A 25933-nucleotide genomic window follows, 5' to 3' on the forward strand; every position below is an offset into this window, starting at 1 on the left:
CATCCCTACTTTCTTGAGGGTTCTTATCAAGAATGGATGCTGTACTTTGTCATACTCTTTTTCTGCATCAATTGAGAAGATCATATGGTTCTTATCCTTTCTTTTATTAATATGGTGTGTCATGTCGATTAATTGTGAATATTGAGCCACCCTTGCAGCCCAGAAATAAATCCCACTTGATCATGGTGAATGATTCTTTTCATGTACTGTCTGATTAATATAGCTAGTATTCTGTTGAGAATTTTTGTATCTATGTTCATCAGGGATATGAGCCTGTAATTCTCCATTTTAGTGGGGTCTTTGTCTGATTTTGGAATCAAGGTAATTCTGGTCTCAGAGAATGAGTTTGGAAGTTTTCCTTCCATTTCTATTTTTTGGAACAGTTTGAGAAGAATAGGTATTAACTCTTTTTAAAATGTTTGGCAGAATTACCCTGGGAAGCCATCTGTCCCTGAACTTTGGTTTGTCAGGAGATTTTTGATTATTGAATCAATTTCTTCACTGGTTGTGGGTCTGTTCAAATTTTCTATTCCTGTTTCAGTTTTTCCAGTTTATATGTTTCTAGGAATTTATCCATATCTTCCAGCTTGCCTAATTTGTCAGCATATAATTGCTCATAATAATCTCATATTTGTTTGTATTTCTCTGTTGTTGGTTGTAATCTCTCCTCTCTCCTTTGTGATTCTATTTATTTGGGTCCTTTTCCTTTTCTTTTTGCCAAGACTGGCTAGAGGTTTGTCAATTTTATTAATTCTTTCAAAGAACCAGCTCCTGGCTTCATTGACCTGTTCTACTGGGTTTTTTTGTTTGTGTATCATTTATTTCTGCCCTAATCTTTATTATTTCCCTCCTTATGATAGCTTTAGGCTTCATTTGTTGTTCCTCTTCTAGCTCTTTTAGGTGTAAGGTTAGGTTGTGTATTTGAGATTTTTCTTGCTTCTTGAAGTAGGTTTGTATTCTTATATATTTCCCTCTTAGGACTGCTTTTACTGCATCCCAAAGGTTTTGGACTGTCATGTTTTCATTATTATTATTTCCATGTATTTTTAAATTTCTTTTTAATTTCCTGGTTGGCCCATTCATTCTTTAGTAGGATGTTTTTTAACTTCTATGTATTTGTAGTCTTTCCAAATATTTTCTTGTGCTTGACTTCAAGTTTCATAACATTGTGGTTGGAAAATATGCATGGTATGATCTCATTCTTTTTGTACTTGTTGAGGCCTGATTTGTGACTCTATTATGATCTATTCTGGAGAATGTTCTATGTGCACTCAAAAAGAATATATATTCTGCTATAGGATGAAATGTCCTGAATATATCTGTTAAGTCCATCTGGTTCAGTGTGTCATTCAAATCCATTGTTTCCTTGTTGATTTTCTGCTTAGATGATCTATCCATTGGTGTAAGTGGGGTGTTAAAATCTCCTACTATTATTGTATTATTATAAATTAGTTCCTTTATGTTTGTTATTAATTGTTTTATGCACTTGAGTGCTCCCAAGTTGGGGGCATAAATATTTACAATTGTTAGATCTTCTTGTTGGATAGACTCCTTTGTTCTAATATAGTGTCCTTCTTCATCTCTTGTTACAGTCTTTATTATTTTATATATTTTTTAAAGATTTTATTTATTTATTTGAGAGGGGGACGGAGAGGGACAAGCAGACTCCATGCAGAGTGCAGAGCCCAGTGTGGGGCTGGATCCCACAACCCTGAGAGCCAAAACCAAGAGTCAGATGCTTAAGTGACTGAGCCACCCGGTGCCCCTACAGTCTTTAGTTTAAAATCTAGTTTGTCTGAGATAAGTATTATTACTCTGGCTTTCTTTTGACATCCATTAGTATGCTAAATTGTTCTCCATCCTCTCACTTTCAATCTACAGGTATCTTTAGGACAAAAATGAGTCTCTTGTAGGCAGCGTATAGATGGGTCTTGTTTTTTTATCCATTCTGACACCCTGTGTCTTTTGATTGGAACATTTAGTCCATTTACATTCAGAGTAATTATTCATAGATATGAATTTAGTGCCATCTTATTGTTTTTCATTTATTCTGGAGATTTTCTCTGTTCCTTTCTAGTCTTTGTCACTTAGTGTTTCCTTCCCACTCAGAGAGATGTTTCCTTTAATATTTCTGTCAGGGCGGGGCGCCTGGGTGGCTCAGTTGGTTAAGCGACTGCCTTCGGCTCAGGTCATGATCCTGGAGTCCCGGGATCGAGTCCCGCATCGGGCTCCCTGCTCGGCAGGGAGTCTGCTTCTCCCTCTGACCCTCTCATGCTCTCTCTGTCTCATTCTCTCTCTCAAATAAATAAAATCTTTAAAAAAAAAAAAAAAATTTCTGGCAGGGCAGGTTTAGTGGTCACAAACTCCTTTAGTTTTTGTTCAGCTGGGAAACTGTCTATTGCCGCTTTTAGGATTTTTTCTTTATCGCTGTATTTTGCACATTTAACTACTATATGTCTTGGTGTTGGCCTGCTTTTTAAAATTTTAATGGGAATTCTCTGTGCCTTCCGGATTTGGATGTCTGTTTCCTTTCCCAGATTAGGGAAGTTTTCAGCTGCAATTTTCTCAAATAACCTTCTGTCCCCTTTTCCCTCTCTTCTTCTGGGACTCCTACAATAATGAATGTTAGTATGCTTTAAGGAGTTACTGAATTCCCTAAGTCTATATACATGATCTAATATTTTTCTTTCCCTCTTCTTTTCAGCTTCATTGTTTCTCATAACTTTAGCTTTTATATCACTTACTCATTCCTCTGCTTCTTCCATCCTTGTGATCATTACATCCAGTCTGTTTTGAATCTCAGCTATTGCATTTTCTACTTTGGTCTGATTATTTTTTAGGTCTTTTGTCTCTTTGGTAAGGGACTCCCTGGTATCTTCTATGCTTTTCTCAAGTCCAGCTAGTATCTTTATGACTGTTGTTTTAAATTCTAGATCAGGCAGTTTACTTGTGTCTCTTTCAGTTAGATCCCTGACCATGACCCTTTTCTTGTTCTTTCTTTTGGGATGAATTCCTCCATCTTGGCATTTTGTCTAGGTCTCTGTCTTGTGTTAGGAAATCCTGTCTGTTTACATCAGTTTATTGAAAATAATCTGACATGTTTTGATATTCTAAAATTGTATGATTCTCAAGATCAGTGAGTTTATGACAAACCAAATGAAACCTAACATATGTGACATTTCATCAATGATATAACTTAAACGATTAAAAAAAAAATTCAGTGGGTTTTTATTGCAGTCAGTTCCCTCTGCTTCATGTATAAGTTGCTAAAACATTAAGAACAACTAAAATTACTAAAGAATAATAAAATTAAAAGAAAACATAAGACCCAATGGTCATGAAAATAATGAAATATTAAATAGAAAATTAGATTACTCTTTTTTGGGGGGGAAAAAAGACTAGAGATTTAAAGTTTTTCTTTCAGAATATTTCATGATTGGAATAGGAATGACAGCCACTCTTGGGTGGGGGTGGGGGTGGGGGAAGAAGTGGGAATGAGAAGATAGAAGCAAACAATTGAAATTAACAATGGTAAATGTGCATCTTCAGAAATATAACTTAAATTTTAGACATCTAACACACATACTCTGGGAATACATTTAGCAAATAGTTTTATGTGTACTACACAGGATGAAAAATGGGTTTCTAGAATTCTCTTAAGAGTCTAAAATATAAGCCCATGTAGTAATGAGTTCTGTGCTTGATTTCCAAATTCACTTCTAATGTTACAGAAGTTGTAATAATAAATAACCAACTTGCCAAGAAAGGAAAATTTATGTTTCAGTTAATTGTATTTGTGATAATACTTGAAATAATATATACAAGTTTTGTTTTATTATGTTGTCATGGCTAAAACATACATGAAATCATTTTTATTTAAAATGTAAGTGATAAAGTTTTTAAATCTTTTTTCCCTTCTTAATAAAGTTTTATTTTTTGTGTATTATAGACAAAAGGTTCTCAAACCATGACACCCTCTGGCACCCAGAAAAAAGTTAAGAGAACTCTGCCTAACCCACCCCCTGAGGAGACCTCCACAGGCACTCAGTCAACATACAGCACAGTGGGCACAGTTTCCAGGAGGAGGATCTGCAGAACCAACACAATGGCACGAGCCAAGATTCTCCAGGATATAGACAGAGAGCTTGATCTTGTAGAGAGGGAATCTGCAAAGCTGAGAAAGAAACAAGCAGAACTTGATGAGGAAGAAAAGGAGATTGATGCCAAGTTACGGTACCTGGAAATGGGAATTAACAGGAGGAAGGAGGCATTATTAAAGGAGAGAGAAAAGAGAGAGCGAGCCTACCTCCAGGGAGTAGCTGAGGATCGGGATTACATGTCTGACAGTGAAGTGAGCAGCACCCGACCAACCCGAATAGAAAGTCAGCATGGCATAGAGCGACCAAGAACTGCTCCCCAAACTGAATTCAGCCAGTTTATACCACCGCAAACCCAAACAGAATCTCAACTAGTTCCTCCTACAAGTCCTTATACACAATACCAGTATTCTTCCCCAGCTCTTCCTACCCAAGCACCTACCCCATACACCCAACAGTCCCATTTTCAGCAACAGACTTTGTACCATCAGCAAGTTTCACCTTATCAGACTCAACCAACATTTCAGGCTGTTGCAACAATGTCCTTCACACCTCAAGCTCAACCTACACCAACCCCACAACCTTCTTACCAGTTACCATCACAGATGATGGTGATCCAACAAAAGCCACGGCAAACTACATTATATTTGGAGCCCAAGATAACTTCAAACTATGAGGTGATTCGCAACCAACCCCTGATGATAGCACCTGTTTCTACTGATAATACATATGCTGTTTCTCATCTTGGGAGTAAGTACAATAGCTTAGACTTGAGAATAGGATTGGAGGAAAGAAGTAGCATGGCAAGCAGTCCAATATCAAGCATATCTGCAGATTCTTTCTATGCGGATATTGACCATCATACTCCACGAAATTATGTCCTAATTGATGACATTGGAGAGATTACCAAAGGAACAGCAGCACTAAGCACTGCATTTAGCCTTCATGAAAAGGATCTGTCAAAAACAGATCGTCTCCTTCGATCCACTGAAACACGTAGGTCTCAAGAAGTGACGGATTTCCTAGCACCTTTACAGACTTCCTCCCGATTGCATAGTTATGTGAAAGCAGAGGAAGATCCCATGGAAGATCCCTACGAGTTAAAGCTTCTGAAACATCAGATTAAACAAGAATTCCGTAGAGGGGCAGAGAGCTTAGATCACCTTGCTGGTCTTTCCCATTATTACCATGCTGATGTGGGCTATAGACATTTTCCCAAATCAGAAAAGTACAGCATTAGTAGACTCACACTTGAAAAACAAGCAGCAAAACAACTACCAGCAGCCATACTTTATCAAAAGCAATCAAAACATAAGAAGTCACTAATTGATCCTAAAATGTCAAAATTTTCACCCATTCAAGAAAGTAGAGATCTCGAACCTGATTATTCAAGCTATATGACTTCTAGCACTTCATCTCTTGGTGGCATTTCCTCCAGAGCAAGGCTTCTTCAAGATGACATCACTTTTGGCCTCAGAAAAAATATTACAGACCAACAGAAATTTATGGGGTCATCTCTTAGCACAGGGCTGGGCACATTAGGAAATACCCTAAGGTCGGCTTTGCAGGATGAAGCAGATAAGCCATACAGTAGTGGCAGCAGGTCCAGACCTTCTTCCAGACCTTCTTCTGTCTATGGCCTTGACTTATCAATTAAAAGAGATTCTTCCAGCTCTTCCCTAAGACTGAAAGCTCAAGAGGCTGAAGCTCTAGATGTTTCCTTTAGTCATGCATCACCTTCTGGCAGAACTAAGCCGACCAGCTTACCAATTAGCCAGAGTAGAGGAAGAATACCAATTGTGGCCCAAAATTCTGAAGAAGAAAGTCCACTCAGTCCCGTTGGCCAGCCAATGGGAATGGCCAGGGCTGCAGCTGGACCCCTTCCACCAATATCTGCAGACACCAGGGATCAGTTTGGATCAAGTCACTCATTGCCTGAAGTTCAGCAACACATGAGAGAAGAATCACGAACTCGAGGCTATGACCGTGACATAGCATTCATCATGGATGACTTTCAACATGCCATGTCAGACAGTGAAGGTAAATTGGGCCTCACACTACCTTGTTACTCTCAAAACTCAAATTCTTGTTTTTCTGCATGTTTAATTTTCCTTCTCCAAGGATGTATTCTACTTTTCTTAGTGCGTCTTTTGCATGTTTACTTCAATTTTATTTCTTGTAAATGGAAATTTGATCTTGTGTATAGATTTCCTAGCATGCTTTTCTTTATTTCTCTTTAGTTTATTCTTTTATTGTTGTTTCTTGATTGCTTGCTTGATTTGTTTGGTGTCCACTTTTCTAAAACCATTATCAAGTAATTGTGTCAATAAAATATGGTCATCCTTTAAATCCATAGTTGGAAAGTTTGTCATTGTATGTTTCTTTTATCTTTTAAAAATGCATTTCTAAATATATTGGTCAGTTTCTTTCAGTTTGTGAAATTATTAATATTTAGAGCCATTAAGTACTATTCTGCTAGACTTTGTAATAGAAAATTATTTATGTTATTTTTGTGATATCATTGTTCATTAATTCAGAGAATGTTCTATTTTTGAGAATCTTTGGCTAAATCCCTGATATTAGTGTAATGTAGAATTTTATAATTCTCCTTAAATAAAGGATTAATATTTTTATTTCTCTCACTATGAATACCATAATTGAAAAGTTTGTGCATTTTGCATTACATACTAGAAAGGTTAGCACTGAATATGATACTGACAACAAATAATCGTGTCAGTACACAGGAAACATTCTTTAGATTTAGAATCAAAAATTTGCTCACTACTTTTGTGAGTTTAACAAGCTGAGCCCTCCTGGTTGGTGTACCCATACAGGCTTTCCCTTGGCTTTGCTTTTTGCATCATCCCATTTTTTTATCCTAAATTGTTTTGTTAGTTTTTCTTTGAATAAATGATTTAAGGCAAGTATATACCTTAATTAAAAACTGGCTTATGATAATTTTGTTGTTGTTGTTGTTGAATCTTATAGAATGATAGGATTTTAGAAAATTATCTACTCTAAATATAATTGTGAAGGCAAGGGAGGAGAGGTAAAAGGTTATATAGAGTCCTTTCCATGCCAGAAGCACTCATGACTTTTGGTCCTCTTTTTTCCCCTCCCTCTATGGTTTACATTTGAATGTAGGTGCGGTTTGAGTCCTGGAAATAAAATATTTCTCATTGAATACAAATATTATTACTTCATGCCTTTGAAGACTACAGAGCACTAAACTAACATGAACAACAGCCCTTTTAAATCTGACATTTTCCCTGAGGAGTCACAGGAAAATAAGTGTTTATGAAAAGAATTTTCTACTTCTATATATAGACACTAATACAATTTTAGAAGTTCAAATCTAGATTTGAATAGGATTAAGATAAGTCACTGGATCTGAAAGTGGACAGATTCCTTTTCTTAGTGAAATCCCAACAGACTTGTTCCTTTCTGATTTATTTTCTTCTCTACAGGCTATTGGATTGACCATTTTTATTGATAATTATTCAATTAATAAAGCACTTCATTTGTATATTTTTTTATTTAGTCAATTGTTTGTATCTCTCTAGTTAAACAAGAGTTAGGATATTATGTGGAAACAGTTTTTTTCTTTTTTCACAATCCACATTTTACACACATTTTATACATATAAAACAATTGCTGCAGAGGAATAAAAAGACTCTTCAATAATCACATTGGTAAAATAACAAGATAAAACAAAAACTTCAACAGGTTTGTTGTATAGCCTAAGGCTGTGTGTGCACATGGAGCATATATTTGAGAGAATTTGACAAATTCATTTATTCATCATGGATGTTTTGTCAACATGGTGTCAGACATTTAGATTTTTCTAGATATTCCAAAATGTGGTATTTATTTACATACAACCATATAAAAATAACCAAATGTTTTATTTCTCATTGATATGTTTGGAAGATGTATACTTCTAATCATTAAGGACTGCATGAAAAACATTGTTTTCATAAAGTAGATGATGACACATCATGCAACATACAAAATTATGAAACGTATAAAGATTATACCAAAGAAATAAAGTGAAATTTAGTTGAAATTACACAGTTAAACTAAAACATATTTAAAAATTAACCAGATAAGAAACTTAGTCATAAAGAACATACAGATACAGAATTAGACAAAGGACAACTATAACAAATTGAATTATATATGTAATATTATGTGTGTGAATTGTAGTGATTATCTTTTAAAGTTATAGTTTTAAAATGTTACTTTTTTTTTTTTTTTTTTTTTTTTTTTTTTTTTGCTTTTAAATCACCTGAACATACTACTTTTCTTCTGGTAAAGCAATGGCCTACTTTTTTTTTGAAATCTTGGGATTCCTTGGGTTATTAAGGGAAAAAGTAGAAAATATTTTTCCTAATTACATAACTCATTTGTGAACTCATGAAATACAAAGAGTTTTTTAAATAAATTTTTACCAAATATATGCCATATCTGTAATTCAGTGATACAAAGATCACTCTGAGAAGTGTAACATTCCAACAGGCTATTTAGTATTGGGTAGACAAAAACAAATTTAACAGCCTTCAAATTGTTGTGTGCTTTCTTTGAATTCAATTAAACTCTAATTTGTAGATTCTTAGAATATTTTTCATATGTGTTCTATATGACTTTAGTTAATTTTGAAATAGCTCACTTGAGGTAAAGTCTAGATAAGCATAATTTACATTGCTTAGTATTTATGGCCATCATCTTGAAGTCCACAATTTGATATGCATGCATGGTTGGTTAACTACAGAGCAGGAAGCCCTTTTTTGGAGCAGATTTGGAGGAAAACTAAGCTAAAAACATGTTATATTTATTTCTACAAACACAAATATTTTGTTGAAAACATTCTCTCAAAGTATACTCCAAGCCAAAAAAAAAAAAAAATCAGTATAGTCTCTTTTAAAAAAATTTTCAACCAATTTTTGACACTGAATAGAACTGAACTATTCCTATAACTTTGAATAATGCTTCACCCGAAAATAGCATACTTTTATTTTACATACAAGCTTTCAAGAAAATATCATCAGTTTAAAACAAGGAGATGTTAATCTCCAGGCAATTATTTAAGTTAATTTGGAAAATTTTATAAAATTCAATTTTTAAAGTACAGATCTACCATGGCAGATCAGATAATTGCAGTTATAAATAACTAACATTTATGTCCAATTTGCTATAAATTATGAAGACAGAATACAACTTAAAAGTAGATTCATTCACTCTGGTTGCACTTGATTGATCTATAAACTTTTATGCAAAACATGACAGACATCCTAACTTAATTACTTATTGAGTTATTGTAAGAAATAGTAGACAAAGTATGTAATCAGAAACAAATTGACAGAACTTGGATCAGGTTGAGATTCTGCTTTATTTGTATAGACATAGCCAAGAAAATATGACTTAAAGGATTGTTTCAAGTGCAATTAGCAAAGTTATATATTTAAGTGAAATCATATACTACATAATCCAAGATATGCATTTATTAAAATCAATATAGATTATTTTTTTCATGAGAAATAATAATAAGAATATGTAAGAAGTAAAATAAGATAGTGTTACTATGGTTGGGGATAGTCAGTTAAAGTTTTTAAGAGACCAGTGATTACATTATAAATTTGTTTGGTATTTACTTATCAAATTTCATTACATTAAATATTTTTTCATAAGTTTAGTTTTTTAGTGTCAAATTAAAACTATGAAAAACCATAATATATTATCGTGGAGATTGTGAGTCAAGATTGTATAAATATTAATGAAGTTCAAGGGACAAATTAATATTTTTTAATATGTATATCATAATTAGGGTATTTAACTTCTTTCTCTAGTTGATGATTAATTTTTCTGTTTCATTCATCTCCCAAACATTTATTGAATGTTATGGCATTTGCAAGGCATTGTTTTTAGTGTTGAGGGAGGAGGAAAAAAAAAGATCTGAGCCTTATCCTCAAGCAATTTAGAAGCTCCTATTAGAGATCAGATAAGCGCACATACAACCACAAACCAGGTATGTAATATTGCATTTCCTCAAATTGAAGAATGACTAAATTATGACACATCATCAATCATCATATTTATTTGGGGGACATGCTGTGGTTAATCAGAGGAGGTGACCACAGGACCAAGATCACAGGAGTTATGGAGGTGAGTAGTGGTGTATATGCTATGGGTTTGCCAGTCCTACCAGCAAAAATGTAATGGAAATTGCCTGGCAAAAAATGTGTTGGGAAGTTTTGGAAGAAAAGATAATCAAGAATATAGGCATAAAAAGAAACCTATGATGAGTTAGAAGAACTCAAAAGTATGGTTTTGTAGATGCTAGAATTTCAAGAAAGCCTAAGTTGATAACACCATCAACAAATCTTTCAGGATGAGAACTTGAGAAGGGCTGCTCCATCTGCCATTTAGAAAGCAACAGTGTAGGGCGCCTGGGTGGCTCAGTCGGTTAAGCGACTGCCTTCGGCTCAGGTCATGATCCCAGAGTCCTGGGATCGAGTCCCACATCGGACTCCCGGCTCAGTAGGGAGCCTGCTTCTCCCTCTGACCCTATCCCCTCTCATGCTGTTTCTCTCTCTCTCTCTCTCTCAAATAAATAAATAAAATCTTTAAAAAAAAAAAAAAGAGAAAGGAAAGCAACAGTGTATTTCCAGAGATCCTTTTTACAAATTAGGGATCCTTTTGCAAAGAATAAAACTTTATATGAAGTCAAATTCTATATATTAGGTAAAATGGGATTTTTTTGGTCACGAATTAATAGCTTTAAAAAAAAAGCCTTGGAAGTACTAAGAACTGAATGGGATGAATAATTTAAAATAATTATGTACTTAAATATGGTTACATTTTCAAAAAAGTATTCTAAGATGTCAAGTTTTGTCACATTGTAAGTATAAAAAGCAGTCAGTGAACTCTTCAATCTTATTCCTAAATCCATGGCCACATGGAAAATAATTGTTTAATTTTTAATAAAATATTCTAAATATACTTTAATAGTAGGCTACTAGGTGAGTATGGCACACATGTTCCTTGCAATAATACCTGGGATCCTCTTAGAAATAAATGTTTTCACTTATTTATTGAATGTCATAGAAATGTCTTGTTTTCAAAAATACTCACTTGATGTTCAAAGCCAGCAGCCACATGTTAGTGATTGATATGATAGTGGGAAAGTGACAGAATCTTCTGTAGTGAAGGAAGACATTTTTCTTAGATGTTAGTGGTGGGTGGTAGGTAGTGGGAAGAGATGAGGAGGTAGGAACTAAAGGGTTGAGGTTGAATAGAATGACTTCTGAGGAATATTCACTCGTTCATTTATTCAGTCACTATCTAAATTTCTTCTCATTTAAAATTTAATTTTGTTTTATTTTGCTCTGAGAGGTTGAACAAGTGTGTGCATTATTTTTTTTAAGTTATTCCATGGTACAAAATTTTTATCATAGTATTGGAAATGATTTTCTCATCCTCTTAGGAGTTGTATTTGAAATGCATGAATGGTTAACAAGCCTGGAGCATGTTGGTATTTCAGAACATCTGCTGTCCTCTATGATCTGTATTAGTTGTGGTTGCAATGTTTGATATTTCCTTGGTCTCCAAAGCCTATCATCTGCGTCGTGAAGAAACAGATTGGTTTGACAAACCCAGGGAGTCTCGTTTGGAAAATGGACATGGTCTGGATCGCAAACTACCAGAAAGATTGGTCCACTCTAGACCAGTTAGTCAACATCAAGAGCAAGTAAGTGCTATATTGAGAAATCTCTTTTAGATTTATCCCCCCCCACCACAAAAAAATCAGCCAATCCATCAATCAGTCAATCAAATAGTCGGTCATCCTAGAATGGTCTCAGTTATCCTAAAATGCATGGGACTTTTGTCAATCAAGTTCATAAAAAATTTTTTTTTCAGTAAATTAAAGTACTGAATAACTTACCTAATCATCCCTGGCTGTCAACATTGCAGCATAGCTGTAGTGCTTCTACTGGGCAATTTAAGTGATTCATTCTTCCAAAAGATAGTTAAATTTGTACAACATACCCAACACTGCTATGCAAGGACAATACATATAGCTCCTAAAGGCCTTACAGAATATTGGGTGAAATAGAGATGGGTAATTTCAGTGCTTTCCAGTAACAGTGTGTTCAGGTGTTAAGAAATAGCAAATAAGGGGGTGACCAAACCAAGTGAGCTGGGGACAGGGAACAAACGCTTCACTTTGGGAAAGAGGGGAACTTACATCTTAGAGTCTATTATATGGACATGTTTGTTTTATATTTATCTTTGGATTTTATCATCAGAAAAACTCAAACTAGATACTATTAATATCTATTCATTTTATGTTCTTTAAAGATTTATTTATTTTAGAGAGAAGGCGCGCGTGCATGTGTGAGCAGGGGAGGTGGCAGTGGTGGAGGAGGGGCAGAGGGAGAGGGAGAGAGAGAACCTCAAGCAGACTCCCAGCTGATCACGGAGCCTCGTGCAGGGCTCAGTCTCACAACCCTGAGATCACGACCTGAGCCCCCCAGGTGCCCCAATTAATATCTATTTATAAATGAAACTAAAACTTAGAGATAAATTTCACAGTTAGATAAATATGATACTAAAATTCATGGTCATCTTCACTTTAGAACAAATGAGGTGACGTTTGAGTGAATTTTGAAAGACACATAGGAGATCAACAGTTGGACAAATTGAGAGAGATTCCTCTGGTAAGCCCAGTGGCCTAAATCAGTTGCCTTAAGAGATCAGATATTTGCAGGCTATGTACCCATAATCATTAAAATACCCATAGAGAGAGTTATTTCATACACATTAATTCCTAAATAATCCTGTCTGATTAGTGATTCTCTGATATAGAAGACAACTCAATTTTGAACAACAAAGGTAAACCATATGAGCTTACTGTAATTTACTTCAGTGTTTGTCACGTTAAATTGTAAAAGAGACGACTTTCATCACACATATAAGTACCATTGAAAAGATAGTATCTATACTCAAATTTGATTTCTTCCAAAGCAGTTTAAATTTTCATGAACAAATTTCTAGCTGTTAAATAGAATTTCTTTATCTCAGGAACATCTGGGGGCCAACTCTTGATTTTGGCGCAGGTCATGATCTCAGGGTCCTGGCCTGGAGCCCCGCATCAGACTCCATGTTCAGTGAGGAGTCTGCTTCAGGATTCTCCCTCTCCCTCTGCCCTTCTCCCTGCTCTGTCTCTTTCTCTCTCTCTCTCTCTCACTCTCTCTCAAATAAATAAATCTTTAAAAAAAAAAGAATTTATCTCAAAATTTTGTTCTGTATTGGTTTCATATATGCTATCATATTTTCTAGAAATCTTGGAATTATTTTCTATATATTATAAATATTTTTAGTTTTTGATATCTTTAATAAGATTATAGTTATTCCTATCCCCCACCCATCTTCCCTCTGGTAAACATGTGGGGGGGATGGGTCAAATAGGTGATGGAGATTAAGGAATACACTTATGATGAAAATAAATAATTAAATATTTTTTTGAAAAAGTGTTGGTTTAGGGCTGTGTTTACCTCTATATACATGTCCATATACTTCCATTTCTTTGTACTTCATTTCAGTGTATGAGACAATTGAATTAGACAGATTACCTTGTTATTAAAATCATATTTATAGCTGTAGTTCAATCTCATCAATTAGATCAGCCTAATGAGCAAGGAAAATAATAAAATCATTCTGAACATGTTTATAAAATGTAAATTTACCTCTTTTTATCTATAATTACTAAAATAATAAATCTGTCAGCTGAAAATAGCTTCCTTGAATATATTTTACTGTAAAAATCTCTCTATATTGACTTACTTTTTATATCTTACCTGTCTCCTTTGTTTCTTTGAAGTTTATTATTTCCCACAAACCTACATTTAGTCAATGAAAGCACAAATCCTTTAAAGAAATCTTAGTAAGATAAAATATATAAACTGGAGAGCTAGAAAATAACTCCCAATTATTTTCTGACATTACTATTTCCACAAATATTTAGAATAGTCTTGTCTAACTAATTTATTCAGCCAGTATTCTTGAAGGAAACATTTTAACATAATCTGTGTCCACCTCAAAAAATATTTTCTGGAATTCTTTTGTATGTAGATGAAACATTATTAACCTTAATGGCACTTTTTGATTTTAATTTTCTGTTACTAACATCTGCAGATTTATGGTTTTAATCCACTGAGGATATAATACATCTTCTTTAAACAAAATACAGACCAATATAATGGCCAAAATTAAGCAGAATATATTTAAGAATCATTTCATGAATTTCCTGCTATTTTTTATAAAGTAGAAAATGTAAGGATCCTTGTTAGAATTATTTATAGGTAAATGTAATAAAATAATGTGTAATTTCTTATTAAAAGTTATTTTTTCCATTTAGTTTTTTACATTTTTTTATTTTTATATCTAACATACAGACCAAAAACTACACATGCAGTTACCAAAACTGCAAACAGGCAGAATTATAAACTACGTATAAAGTGAACAATAATATAACCAACACACAGACCAAGAAAGGGAATATGCTTGCCCCAGACACCCCTATGTGCCCCTTCCAGATGGTAATCCTCAACCTCCTTCAAAAAAGTAACAAATATGCTAACTTTTGTGACAATAATTTCTTTGTTGTTCTTTATAGTTTTTTCTAAACAAGCTATATAGAAGGTGACATATGTTTTGATTACATTTACCTAAAGCTAAAAAATCATGGTATTTTTTTGCATTAATATTTATCTTAAAGTACTGTTTTTGTCATTAACTCATCATAATTGTGTTTTGGTCTAGAGAGAATAGCAAAATGGTGCTCTTATTTTATTCACTTGTTTGATCTCTAATCATAAAAAGGTAATATTGAGCTCTTGGTACTAATAAACCCAGATGCTTTTATTTGGAAACTTAAACATAACAAGAATTTATACTCATAAAATGCCCTGCAGGCAAAAGTAATAAAACCAAATTGATTAATACAAACATGAACTTATCTGCTTTAAAAACATATAAAAATACATGAGAAACAGAAAATTTTTTCTGAATTTTTATTAGACTCAAGATCATCTTATTATTTGAATATATGCATCATATATATATATATATATTTGAAAGGAAAGAAATATGGATTTGCTTTATTCACTTCATCTATAAATAGGGCTAATAGCCCTCACAGGGTAATTTTAAAGGTCAACACTTCTTGATTAGTATCAAATGCCTCCACGTTCTGCCCTTACGCCCATGTCTTCTGCAGTCTTCATGCAACTGCATTATTGAGGTACATTAAGCTCCTCTGAGAGAGCCATTCTTCCTCTATATTCTGGGCCTTTGGATATCCTGTTCCCTTTCCCTGAACAGCCCTCCTCTCATCTTGGCTCCTCTACTCATTACGTAGGTCTCCGTGTATGTGCCCCATCTTATAAGAAGCCTTCTCTCACACTACCACCACCGCCTCCCCACACATCAGGGCAAGTGTCCTTCCTTTGTGCTCCAATAGTATTGGATGCATTATGTCACAGGCTATGAGCTCCTAGAGAGCAGGGGCTCCCTGCTGCATCCACCGCAGTCCTATAAGGGCCTAGCACAGTACTTGGGAAGGACACTCTCTCCCCTGTATCTAGCATGCATGGTGTTTAGGAGAGGGAAAAAGATGAATGTCCCTATGAATAAACAGTATGTTAACACAAGTGTTATTATTTCATAAGTATGAAGGCTCAATTATTCATGAAAATATCTGTAGGTAGAGAAGAATCCTTTTGCTGGGAGGCATAAAGTTGATAGCCCTTTCAGTGCAGAATCACCAAAAGACAGTATTACCAGAGACACACAGTCGGGAAAAAGTGTGGGCACTACTTGACATCAGTCCTGCCCTCATTCCTACTCTTATTTGGCAGAAGCAACACTGACCCTGAAACTCCATCTGCTGGAGAACTCTGAACATTGACCTGCAAGGCTTAGAAAAAAGCTAAGATCCAACTAGTTCATACATGGAAGACAGATACCACTGCTTTCTACAGACTTTTGGTCACTTTGATCATAATTATGGCAGTTTCATGTTTTTGATTTTGTGAGTTCGTGATGCTAGCTATAGACAGTCTCTGAAATTACAGGAGGTGCTATGAGGTTTTCTGAAAGCAACATTTTATGGAAATGAAGATGCTAACATCCCTTCTACTAGCATCATCAGAGGTACAAATTAGAAGGTGATAATGGCTAGCTGATAAAACTCTGCTGAAAAGTTTGGAAAATCTTACAGCTCTCCTAGACTGTGCAACAAATGCACTTGAGTTTACATCGCCTTCTCCCTAGTCTAGAGAATTGGAAAGAATAGCATAATGAAAATGCATTTTCTTACTTTATTGTTGACCAAGTGGAAAAAAGTGACTTTTTAAGATTGTGATCAAATAGAACATGAAATTAAAGATACTTAAAATGAAATCATGCCAATTTGAATTAGTTATCTACAGTACCAAAGCAAAATTCAGTTATATCTAATAGTTGTTGTATTTTCAATGAACATGGTTTAATTTTCAGTAAAAAAAAAAGTAAGATCATTAAATGCAGATTGGGGAGGGAGGAATAAAAGTGGAAGAAGGGAAATAGAAGGAGAAAAGATGAAGGGAGGGAAAGTAAGAAAGGCAGAGGAGAGAAACTGAGAGGGAAGAAGAAAGCAGGCAGAGGTAGACAGATACCGACACAGAGAAAATAAGACGGAGAATCAAGGGAAAATGTATACACTCTTCTTGCCATGAATATAAATAAATAAGGTTCGGTGGCTTACGAAGTTATAGTGGCACAAATTATCTAGACGAACCGATTATACTGCCCATAATTTATTTGTAATCTTGCAAACAACAGTTCTACTTTGAAGAGTTCAGATAATATCCCTGGACTCAACAGGATTCTGCTGTTTGGGGAGTGTTTTCTGTTCATCAGAAACCTGATTAAGCTTATTCTTTCCTGAAGAGGAGAAAAGCGACAGGCTATAATTTAAGCTTGTGTTTTTCAATACATATTTTACTTTTAATATGTAGAATTTCAACAGTCTTACGGTGGATTTACACATTAAAACCACACGAGTATTCAAGGAATCACAAATCAACATCTCTTGGGTTCTAACTTCTATTTAATATTTTGGTTTAATTCTCTTACGGACTTCTTAAACATATTCTGAAATAGGTAATATTGCATGTCTCTTTACTAAACTTTATTTTGTTTGTAATTTTAGTCAAATTTTTCTAAGGTGATAGAACATTTCATACTAATAAAATCCTCAATATAGATATGACTAGATATTTCACTATTTTTATCTCGTATTGTTTCACAAATCTCATTTAAAAGCAAAGTACCATAAAATATAAAACATAAGTTTGCATTCACTAATTTGTTTCAGAAGTCTCATTTTGCCAGGGGAAAACAGCGTTAATGCAATCTCTAGTATTCTCATATTCAAATCTCAAAAATGAGAATTGGGATCACAGGCTAGCCACAGTAGCTTTCAGCGTTGATGTTTCTACCCAAAGGAATGTCAACAGTAAATGAGGAATAACTCCATCAGTAACACAGCTTCGAATAAAAGGAAGGCCTCAGAAAGAATTACAATGAGCAAAAGCTTTATTTGTGTAGAACTAGCCTCAGCATCCAGTGTGCATTGGCACTTCTAGTAGGTATGCATAGCAAAAGCACAACTCTACAATAAAATCAAAGCAACACAAATGTAAAGCAGTCCTATTAGAGTGATAAAGATGTATAGTAGGAGGATTTTTTTTTCTGCCTTTTCTCCGCCAGCACCACTTAATTGCTAAAAATTAAAAATACCTTTCCATTTCTAGGCTGCCCAGAACAAAATCAGAGACTCACTCGTTTTCACATACGTTGTCTACCACTGTCATTGATGTACTACTATAGGAACAGACATCCTCTAGTACCTGTTAAGTGTGCCTATCAATTTCCCAAACACAGAAAATCAGTTTGCAAGAATGATTGGTTATAAAAATAAAGATCACAATCAACTCAGAAACTAATAATACTGTATAGTGTAAGATGCTTGAATTGTGATCATTTGAGAATCTGGTAATATTTTTTTATTGATTGAATCAACACACTTGAAACAAATCTAAATCTGTATATTGCATTTTAAGTGCCTTTAAACATTGATTGTTCACCTTATCATATGTATATCTTAGATTATACAGATGAACGGGAAGACTATGCACTACATCTTTCCTCATGCAAGGATAAAAATAACAAGAGACTCGAAGGATCACACAGTTTCAGGTAAAGGAAATCAAATAATCTACTTATTTTAATATCAGATTAGGATATGTATTTGGATTTCAGTTTAGATGACTTATCAAATTTTAGAAAATACTACTTTTTATGTCAAAATTGTGTTTTGGAGAATTTCAAAAAATAAGCAGGCTACACATTTGAAAATAAAAGATTATAAGGGCATGGTCATTAATATGACAGATTACTAAGTGGTACACATTTAGATCATTTTTTCCTTAATTGCATTTTTAAAACATACATGGCATTATAATACTGCATAATTATTGCTCCGAGCAATATGGCCACTGGTTTTAGAACTACAAAACATCCTTACACAGGTAGTAAAGATTTCTGATTCTTCTAAGGAATAAACCCCTCTATACCTTGTCAATTTGAACATTATCAATTATGCTGAGTTTTTGTTTGTTTACTTGTTTGTGTTCTTATGTGAACCAAAACGTATGACAGGTTTCTACGAACCAAAACGTATGACAGGTTTCTACGCTTTTTATTTTGAAAAAATTTTAGATTCCTAGAAAATTCTGGACTCCCAGAAAATAGTATGGTCAGTTCTTCTGCCCATCCTTTACTCAGTTTCCCTAATGTTAACATCTATCTAATAACGATCAGGAGATCAGAACCAGGAAGTTAACATTAGTTAATATGGTACTATTAAAACAGCTACAAGCCTTGGGGTGCCTGGCTGGCTCAGTCAGTAGAGCATGCAACTCTTGATCTCAGGGTTGTAGGTTCAAGCCCCACGTTGGGTGTAGAGATTACCTAGAAGTAAAATCTTTAAAACACACACACGCACATCTACAAGCCTTCTCTAGAGTTTTAGTTTTCCCACTTACCCACTAAATTCTTTTTTTTTTTCCCGGTCCAGGATCCTATACGGATCTCATATTGCATTTAGCTGTCATCCCTTCTTCATCTCCAGTCTGATAGTTTCGCATTCTTTGTGTTTCATGACCTTGATGCTTTTAAAAGATAATGGAATTTTTATATCATAAATTTTTTTTGTTTAGATCTTTGAGACAAAATATAAATTCTGTCAAAGTTAATGACTTTTGAAATATGAATAGTACCTGTCTTCTCATTCAAGTATATTCCTTGTTATAGACACTGTACATCAACAGAAAATATTCATAAATATATATGTTTATGTATATATATGAACATATGTAGAGGTGATATATCTAACATGGTATATATGCTGGAGGGTTTTTTTTTTTCCTGCAAGGACTGATATAACAAAGGACAAAAATAGATATTTTTTCAGTTTACTTGCTCCTGTTCTTTGCATATTTTAGACCATGGAGCATGAAGATGTGGAACAGGTTTTGCTTTGAGCAATTTTCCTCTCTTTATTTTCATAGAGAATGAATCGATTAAGAGTCTAATGCTGTTTTCCTTTTAAGATTGGGTAATTTTTCTCCTACCAGAGACAGATAATTTAAACTTTCATAGTTTTATTGCATGCACACTGTATTTTAAGCACTGATGAAAATTCCATGGGTAAATCTTAAAATCCATGGGCTCTATGGATTGGAATAATTACAATGGAATAACTCTATGAAATAATTACTTCTACAAACTATTTCAGTTCCCTCCAGCTCATAAAGCAAAACAACATTGTACTTTCCAACAATGCCAAATTTTTTTTTAGTGCAAACAACAGAAATCTTACTAAATCACCAGAATTCTATATCACTGTATCTATCTTCTAGCTGTATTATTGCTTTTATACTGCGTTAGTCATCCCCTCAACCTTCTTACCTGTCTTTTGCAACTTATTATTTTGTTTTATTAGGAAAAAAGTTTTAAAATATAGGAAAGACAGAAATGAGAGCTACTAATATCTCATTATAAATACTCTAGCCTGAAAACTAAATTCAGTTTCCTCTGTATATAGATTTTACGAAATGAGAAACAAGAATCATTGTTTTGAACAATATGTTTACTAGTAGCGTTCTGTATCATCTCTCTGCATACCCCTTTTTCTTTTGATATTTACCTAATATAAAAATAAAAATATTTTCCCCATTATTTTCCCTTGCATTGAATACTACTGAATATATTTTCCATGTGTACTTGGGTAGCATAATTTCATAGTAAATGAAATGTTTTGAAGTAATTGATGTTTTCAAATAAATCTTCAGTACCTCAAAGGGATTTAAATACACGTATATGCAAAGCTAGAGTGAGAAATGACTTCTATGGCAAACAAGATCTAAAAGGTCTAAGCTAACGGCAGGCAAACGCTAGCACAGAGCATCTGTGCTCCTGGCTGATCTCTCCGTTGTTGGCCACTCAACCAAAAGCCTTTTTTGCTTAGCTGAACATTTGGTGATATTAAAGATTTACTGTTGTTTTTTGGCTATGGTTACCACTTTTGATGTTAACGTTTTTAATAAAAATTAAGGGTAGATTTTTTTTTTTTTTTTAGAGTTACATACTGAAATATTTGCAGAGGAAACAATATCTTGTCTGGGATTTCTTTCAAAATTAGTTGTGTGGAGAATGGTGAAGGAATAGATGAGAAAATTGACCATGATTTGATAATGATTGGAGTTGGAAGATTGACCACACTGGGTTTTATTATAGGCTTGCATTACTTTTTTATATGTATGACTTTTTCCATAATAAAAAAAATAAGTTCCTGTTTGTTTTTCATATTTAGAGAAAATGAGCAGTGGCTTGTAGCTTCATCAGTACTGAAAAAGCTATCTAACCAAAAATTTAAATGCCTTTGTAAACACGATAGGATGTAAGCAAGGAAGGAGTAAAGAATAAAATGTAATATATCTGCCCTCCCTAACAGAAGGTCCAAATAGTCATTAGTGCATTTTCATTTCGGTTATATAAACCCACTGAAAGTAGAAAAACTGTGTATCTTTTATGATAGTTTAATAAACCATTCTAGGGGTGCCTGGGTGGCTCAGTTGGTTAAGTGTCTGCCTTCCACTCAGGTCATGATCCCAGAGTCCTGGATCAAGCCCTGCATCGGCATTGGGCCTTGGCATCTTAGGCTCCCTAGTCAGCGGAGAGCTTGCTTCTCTCTCTCTGCCCCTCCCCCACTTGTGCTCTCTCTCTTGCTCTCAAATAAATAAATGAAATCTTCTTTAAAAAATTAAAGAAAATAAACCACCCTAACAGGGTGTGTAGCGTTAAAATGTTTTATAAGAATTACGTGAAACAAGTATACCTCACAAAAAAAAAGAGAAAAAATATTTTTATTTTTTGGATTCAAAAAGAATTTCAAAATAGAAGACAGGAATAGAAAGTGTGTGTTTTATTTATTGTTTCCTCTGTGTGTTTCGCAAAGTTCGAGCAGGAGACCCTCATGGTTTCCAAGATTCTTTCAGGGGGTCCACAAAGAACTGTTTTCATAGTAAATGGTAAGGTAGCATTTGCCTTACACCCCCGTTTTCTTGTGAAAATGCGCAGCAGAGGTCTTTGGAGGTTACACGATATGTGCTATCACAACAGGCTGTACACAGAGCAGATATGAGCATTTAGCCGTATTTCATTTAGCTCAATTTTCAGTGGATTTGCAATAATGTGAAACAACACCACCCATCTCATAAGTGTTTTATTTTTAAAATACAGTCACTTTTATTAAAAATATAATTATTTTAACATAGAATGAGTTCATTTTAAATTTATGAATAAATGTTTTTAAATTCTCAGTCTTAAATTACGATACAGGCCTGTAATCCATATGAACAAAAGCTCTTTGAGGTCCTTAGTAATATTAAAGAGTATAAATGGCTATTTAAAACAAAATGTATGAGAACCATTACTCTAAGGATATTTATAGAGAACATTAAAAAAATATAAATAAGCTTTTCTTCTTCCTGTAAAAAAAACTATACAACATAAAATGTATTTTGCAACTGTTTTTATAACTTATATTGGATAAATTTTTAATTGTTAATATTTATTGAACACCCCTGGTGTGCTTTACATTGGGTTGATTGCTAGGGTAATAGAATGAACACAACACATATCCTTATCTACAACTTACTCGTAATTCAGTAGTAAAATCTGAAATATAAGTAATTATTACAATAGAATTTTAGGAATAACTTAGATAAAGCCAAGGAATTTATAAAACATTATTTTCATACCTATACACTTGTATGTATAAGTGTGTACACACATATATTTATGTACCACTATTTATATTTCTGTGATGTTCACAGAGAGAAATACATGAATACAGTCTTCTTTTAAATGATCCATAATTTTTAGAACATAGATCCTTTGACTATTAACTGAAAACTTCAAAGATAGAGTGATAGGTACTGATCAACAACTGTATAATGATTTTGAAAGTCTTTATTCCACCAAACACAAGGCTGCAAAGTGGAGAGAATAGGTAGTGAATTTTAGCAGAAAGACCTGAGTTGGAGTTCAACTCTATTGCTTATTTAAATTTTGAGAATAAATTTGCTTATCTGGAAAATAAGACCAGCTCTATGTATCTCACATAATTGCAAATGAACCTAGCACAAAATCCTATACTTACTATACACTCCATGAATGTTATTTCCCTCTTCTCTTAGAGAGAAATTATCAGGGGAAAAAAGAATAAAATGTAATGCTCAAGAAATGAATCTGTTTCTTTTTTATTTCAAACCATCTTATGGCTCCAGAAACACAGCTGTTTCAAACAAGCCAAAGAAATTCTTCTGATTTCAAAAAAGATATTTGCTTATGTATGGTTCCATAACAGGCTGGCTACATCTGCAAGGCTAGAAAGACTAATTAGCAAGTGTAATAGGGAAGAACACTAAATATGTTTAGGTTCAAAAGACAGCAGTGTCTTCAGTGGAAATAGTGGCTCATTTTCTGTTCTTCGTTAGTCTACCCTCTTTATGAGCTTTTAGAAATAGGAGACAAATGTAACAGATCTCATTGGCTCTGAGTTGGTAGCAATGCCAAATATGGATAGCTCTTTTTTATTGTTATTATTTAAACTGCTTTAATAAGGTACAATTTACATATCATAAATGTATACATTGTAAGTGTAGAAATCGATTACTTTTAGTAAATGTATGGAGTTGTGTGACCATCACCACGATCTTGTTTTAGAACATTTCAGTCATTACAAAAATTTCCCTTGAGCCTGCTAGCAATATCCGCCTTCAACAGTCCTCTCCCAGCCACAGGTGAAAGATTTACTTTCAGTCTCTAAGTTTGCTTTTTCTGGGCATTTCATATAAATTGAATCATTCAGTGTGCAGTTTTGGTGTCTGGCTCCTTCACTTACCAACATTTTTGAAGTTATCTTTTTGTCACCTGTATCGGTAGATTGCTCTTTTTGTTGCCAAGTAGTCCATTATTTGGATAGTCTACATTTTTTTATCCATTGGATTTTCCCAGTTTTTAAATAATTTGCATACAAGTTTGAATTTGGACATATGATATTTTTTAATGGTTTCCTAGAAATGGAATTGTTGGGTTCTATGGTAAGTTTCTTTTTAACTATTTAAGAAACTGACAAATAGTTTTCCAAAAATGAGTGTACCTTATTACATTCTTTCCAGCAGTGTCTCATGGTTCTACTTTCTCCATGTCATAACCAACACTTGGTAATGGCTATCTTTTGGGGTGGGTGTGGATGAAAACTCATTGTTTTAACTTGCAATTTCCTAATAACTTATGTATGAGCATGTTTTCAGGTGACTATAAAAATGCATATGTCTTCTCTGGTGAAATGTCTGTTCAGATACTTTGCTAATTGTTTATTTGGGTTGTTTGTCTTCTTAATGAGTTGTAAGACTTCTTTACATATTTTGGATATAAGTCCTTTATAAGGTATATGACCTGAACATATTTTCTTCTAGTCTGTGTCTTGTGTTTTTATTTTCTTAACAGTTTATTTTAAAGGAAAAGTTTTACATTTTAATGGAATTCAATTTATCAGTATTTTTTTCTTTAGGGACCAGGCTGCTCCTGATAGAGTGTTAAGAACTATCCCAGGATCACAAAGATTTTCTTTTATTTTTTTATATCAGAAAGGTTATACATTTAGGTTTATGACCTATTTTGTGTTGTGTTTTGTATATGGTGTGAGGCAGAGGTCCATGGTCATTTATTTTAAAGCACAAATATGGATATCTGTTTGTGCGAGCATCTTAAAAAAAAAATCCCCCATCGAATTGCTTTAGCACGTTTGTAAAAAACCAATCTACCATTAATACAAGGATTTATTTCTAGATTCTCAGTTCTCTTCTCTTTGAGTATGTGCCTGTTATCTCACCAATACTATACTCTCTTGTTTACAGTTAATTTATGTTAAGTTTTGGAATCTGGTAGTCTAAATCCTCCTTTTGAAAATTGTTTCAGCTACTGTAGATCCTTTTAATTTCCATAATATTTTAGCATCAGTCTGCTGGGATTATGACGGGGGTTGCCTTGAAATGATATACTCAACTAATGAATCATGTTATATCACATTATATCAAAAACTAATGATGTACTATACCTTGGCTAATTGAATTTAAATTAAAAAATAAAAATAAATAAAAATTTTTTAAAAATGTAAATGAAAGAATACTAAAAACAAAACTAAACAAAACAAAAAAATTATAGATCAGTTTTGAGAGAATTGCTATTTTAACAACACTGAACCAACCCATCCATGAACATGTACTATTTCCATTTACTTAGATCTTTAGTATTTTTCAGTAAGGTTTTATAGTTTTCAGTGTATAAGACTAGCATTTCTTTTGTTAAATATCTCTTAAATTATTTTATTCTTTTTGTTGCTATTATAAATGGAGTTGTTTTCTTAATTTCAATTTGGGCTATTCACTGCAATTTTATAGAAATACAATTAATTTTTGTATATTGATCTTTTAGCTTATAATCTTGCTAATGTTGTTTTTAGTTCTATGAGATTTTTTTTGTGGAATCATTAAGATTTACTAAGGATGCAAGTTCATGTCATCTACAAATAATGACAGTTTTACTTCTTCCATCCCAATTAGGACTGCTTAATTTTTTTTTTTCCTTATTGCACTTGCTAAAACTTGCTGTACAATGTTGAACTGAGTAATGAGAGTAGACATCCTTGCTTTATTCCTAAAGAATGTTAGTGTCTAATTGTAATGAGAATGCAGGGACTCTGCCCTATACCTGCCATAGAGATCCTTCCTCTCCCCCCCTTCTTTAATACTCACTGGAAGAGATATTTTGGCCTAACATTTTAAAAAGCTGAGCAGAAATGTTTCAGAACAGCTTTAAAAGCCAACAACAGTTAGTTAACCTTATTTTAATTTTTTAAATAAAATTGGATTGCAGAGATGAGAGTTACAGGAGAAAGTGTAACTGTCATCCCGAGACAATGTATGTTCCGTTCTAACTGCTAGAACTTGAACAGGTCCTACAAAGTGAACCTTGACACAGAAATTTCTCCCTACTCATTCAGGATGATTTTTTCACTTTCATTCTCATTTTAAGAGTGCAGTTATATAAATACAATTTCTCATTGTAAGAGTACAGTTATATATGATACAATTTCTCACTGT

At 33.7% G+C, this 25933-nt stretch overlaps 1 protein-coding gene across 3 annotated transcripts in view; it reads left to right on the forward strand.

Moving 5' to 3' along the window:
* Positions 1–25933, forward strand: part of PCLO (piccolo presynaptic cytomatrix protein) — a 398901-nt gene that overhangs the window by 245317 nt on the left and 127651 nt on the right. For all 3 annotated transcript variants that reach the window (XR_010406551.1, XM_045864796.3, XM_064575346.1), the window contains exons 7-9: positions 3950–6137; positions 11708–11844; positions 18308–18398. Coding sequence is in view for 2 of the 3 variants with exons in the window: in XM_045864796.3 (XP_045720752.2) it covers positions 3950–6137; positions 11708–11844; positions 18308–18398 (2416 nt within the window). In the remaining variant the exon portion in view is untranslated. The remainder of the gene's footprint in view (positions 1–3949; positions 6138–11707; positions 11845–18307; positions 18399–25933) is intronic.

Source organism: Mirounga angustirostris, unplaced genomic scaffold (assembly GCF_029215605.1).
Source record: "Mirounga angustirostris isolate CCGP_5_RB_7025 unplaced genomic scaffold, mMirAng1.0.hap1 SCAF_12, whole genome shotgun sequence".
In the NCBI taxonomy this organism is placed as follows: Eukaryota; Metazoa; Chordata; class Mammalia; order Carnivora; family Phocidae; genus Mirounga; species Mirounga angustirostris.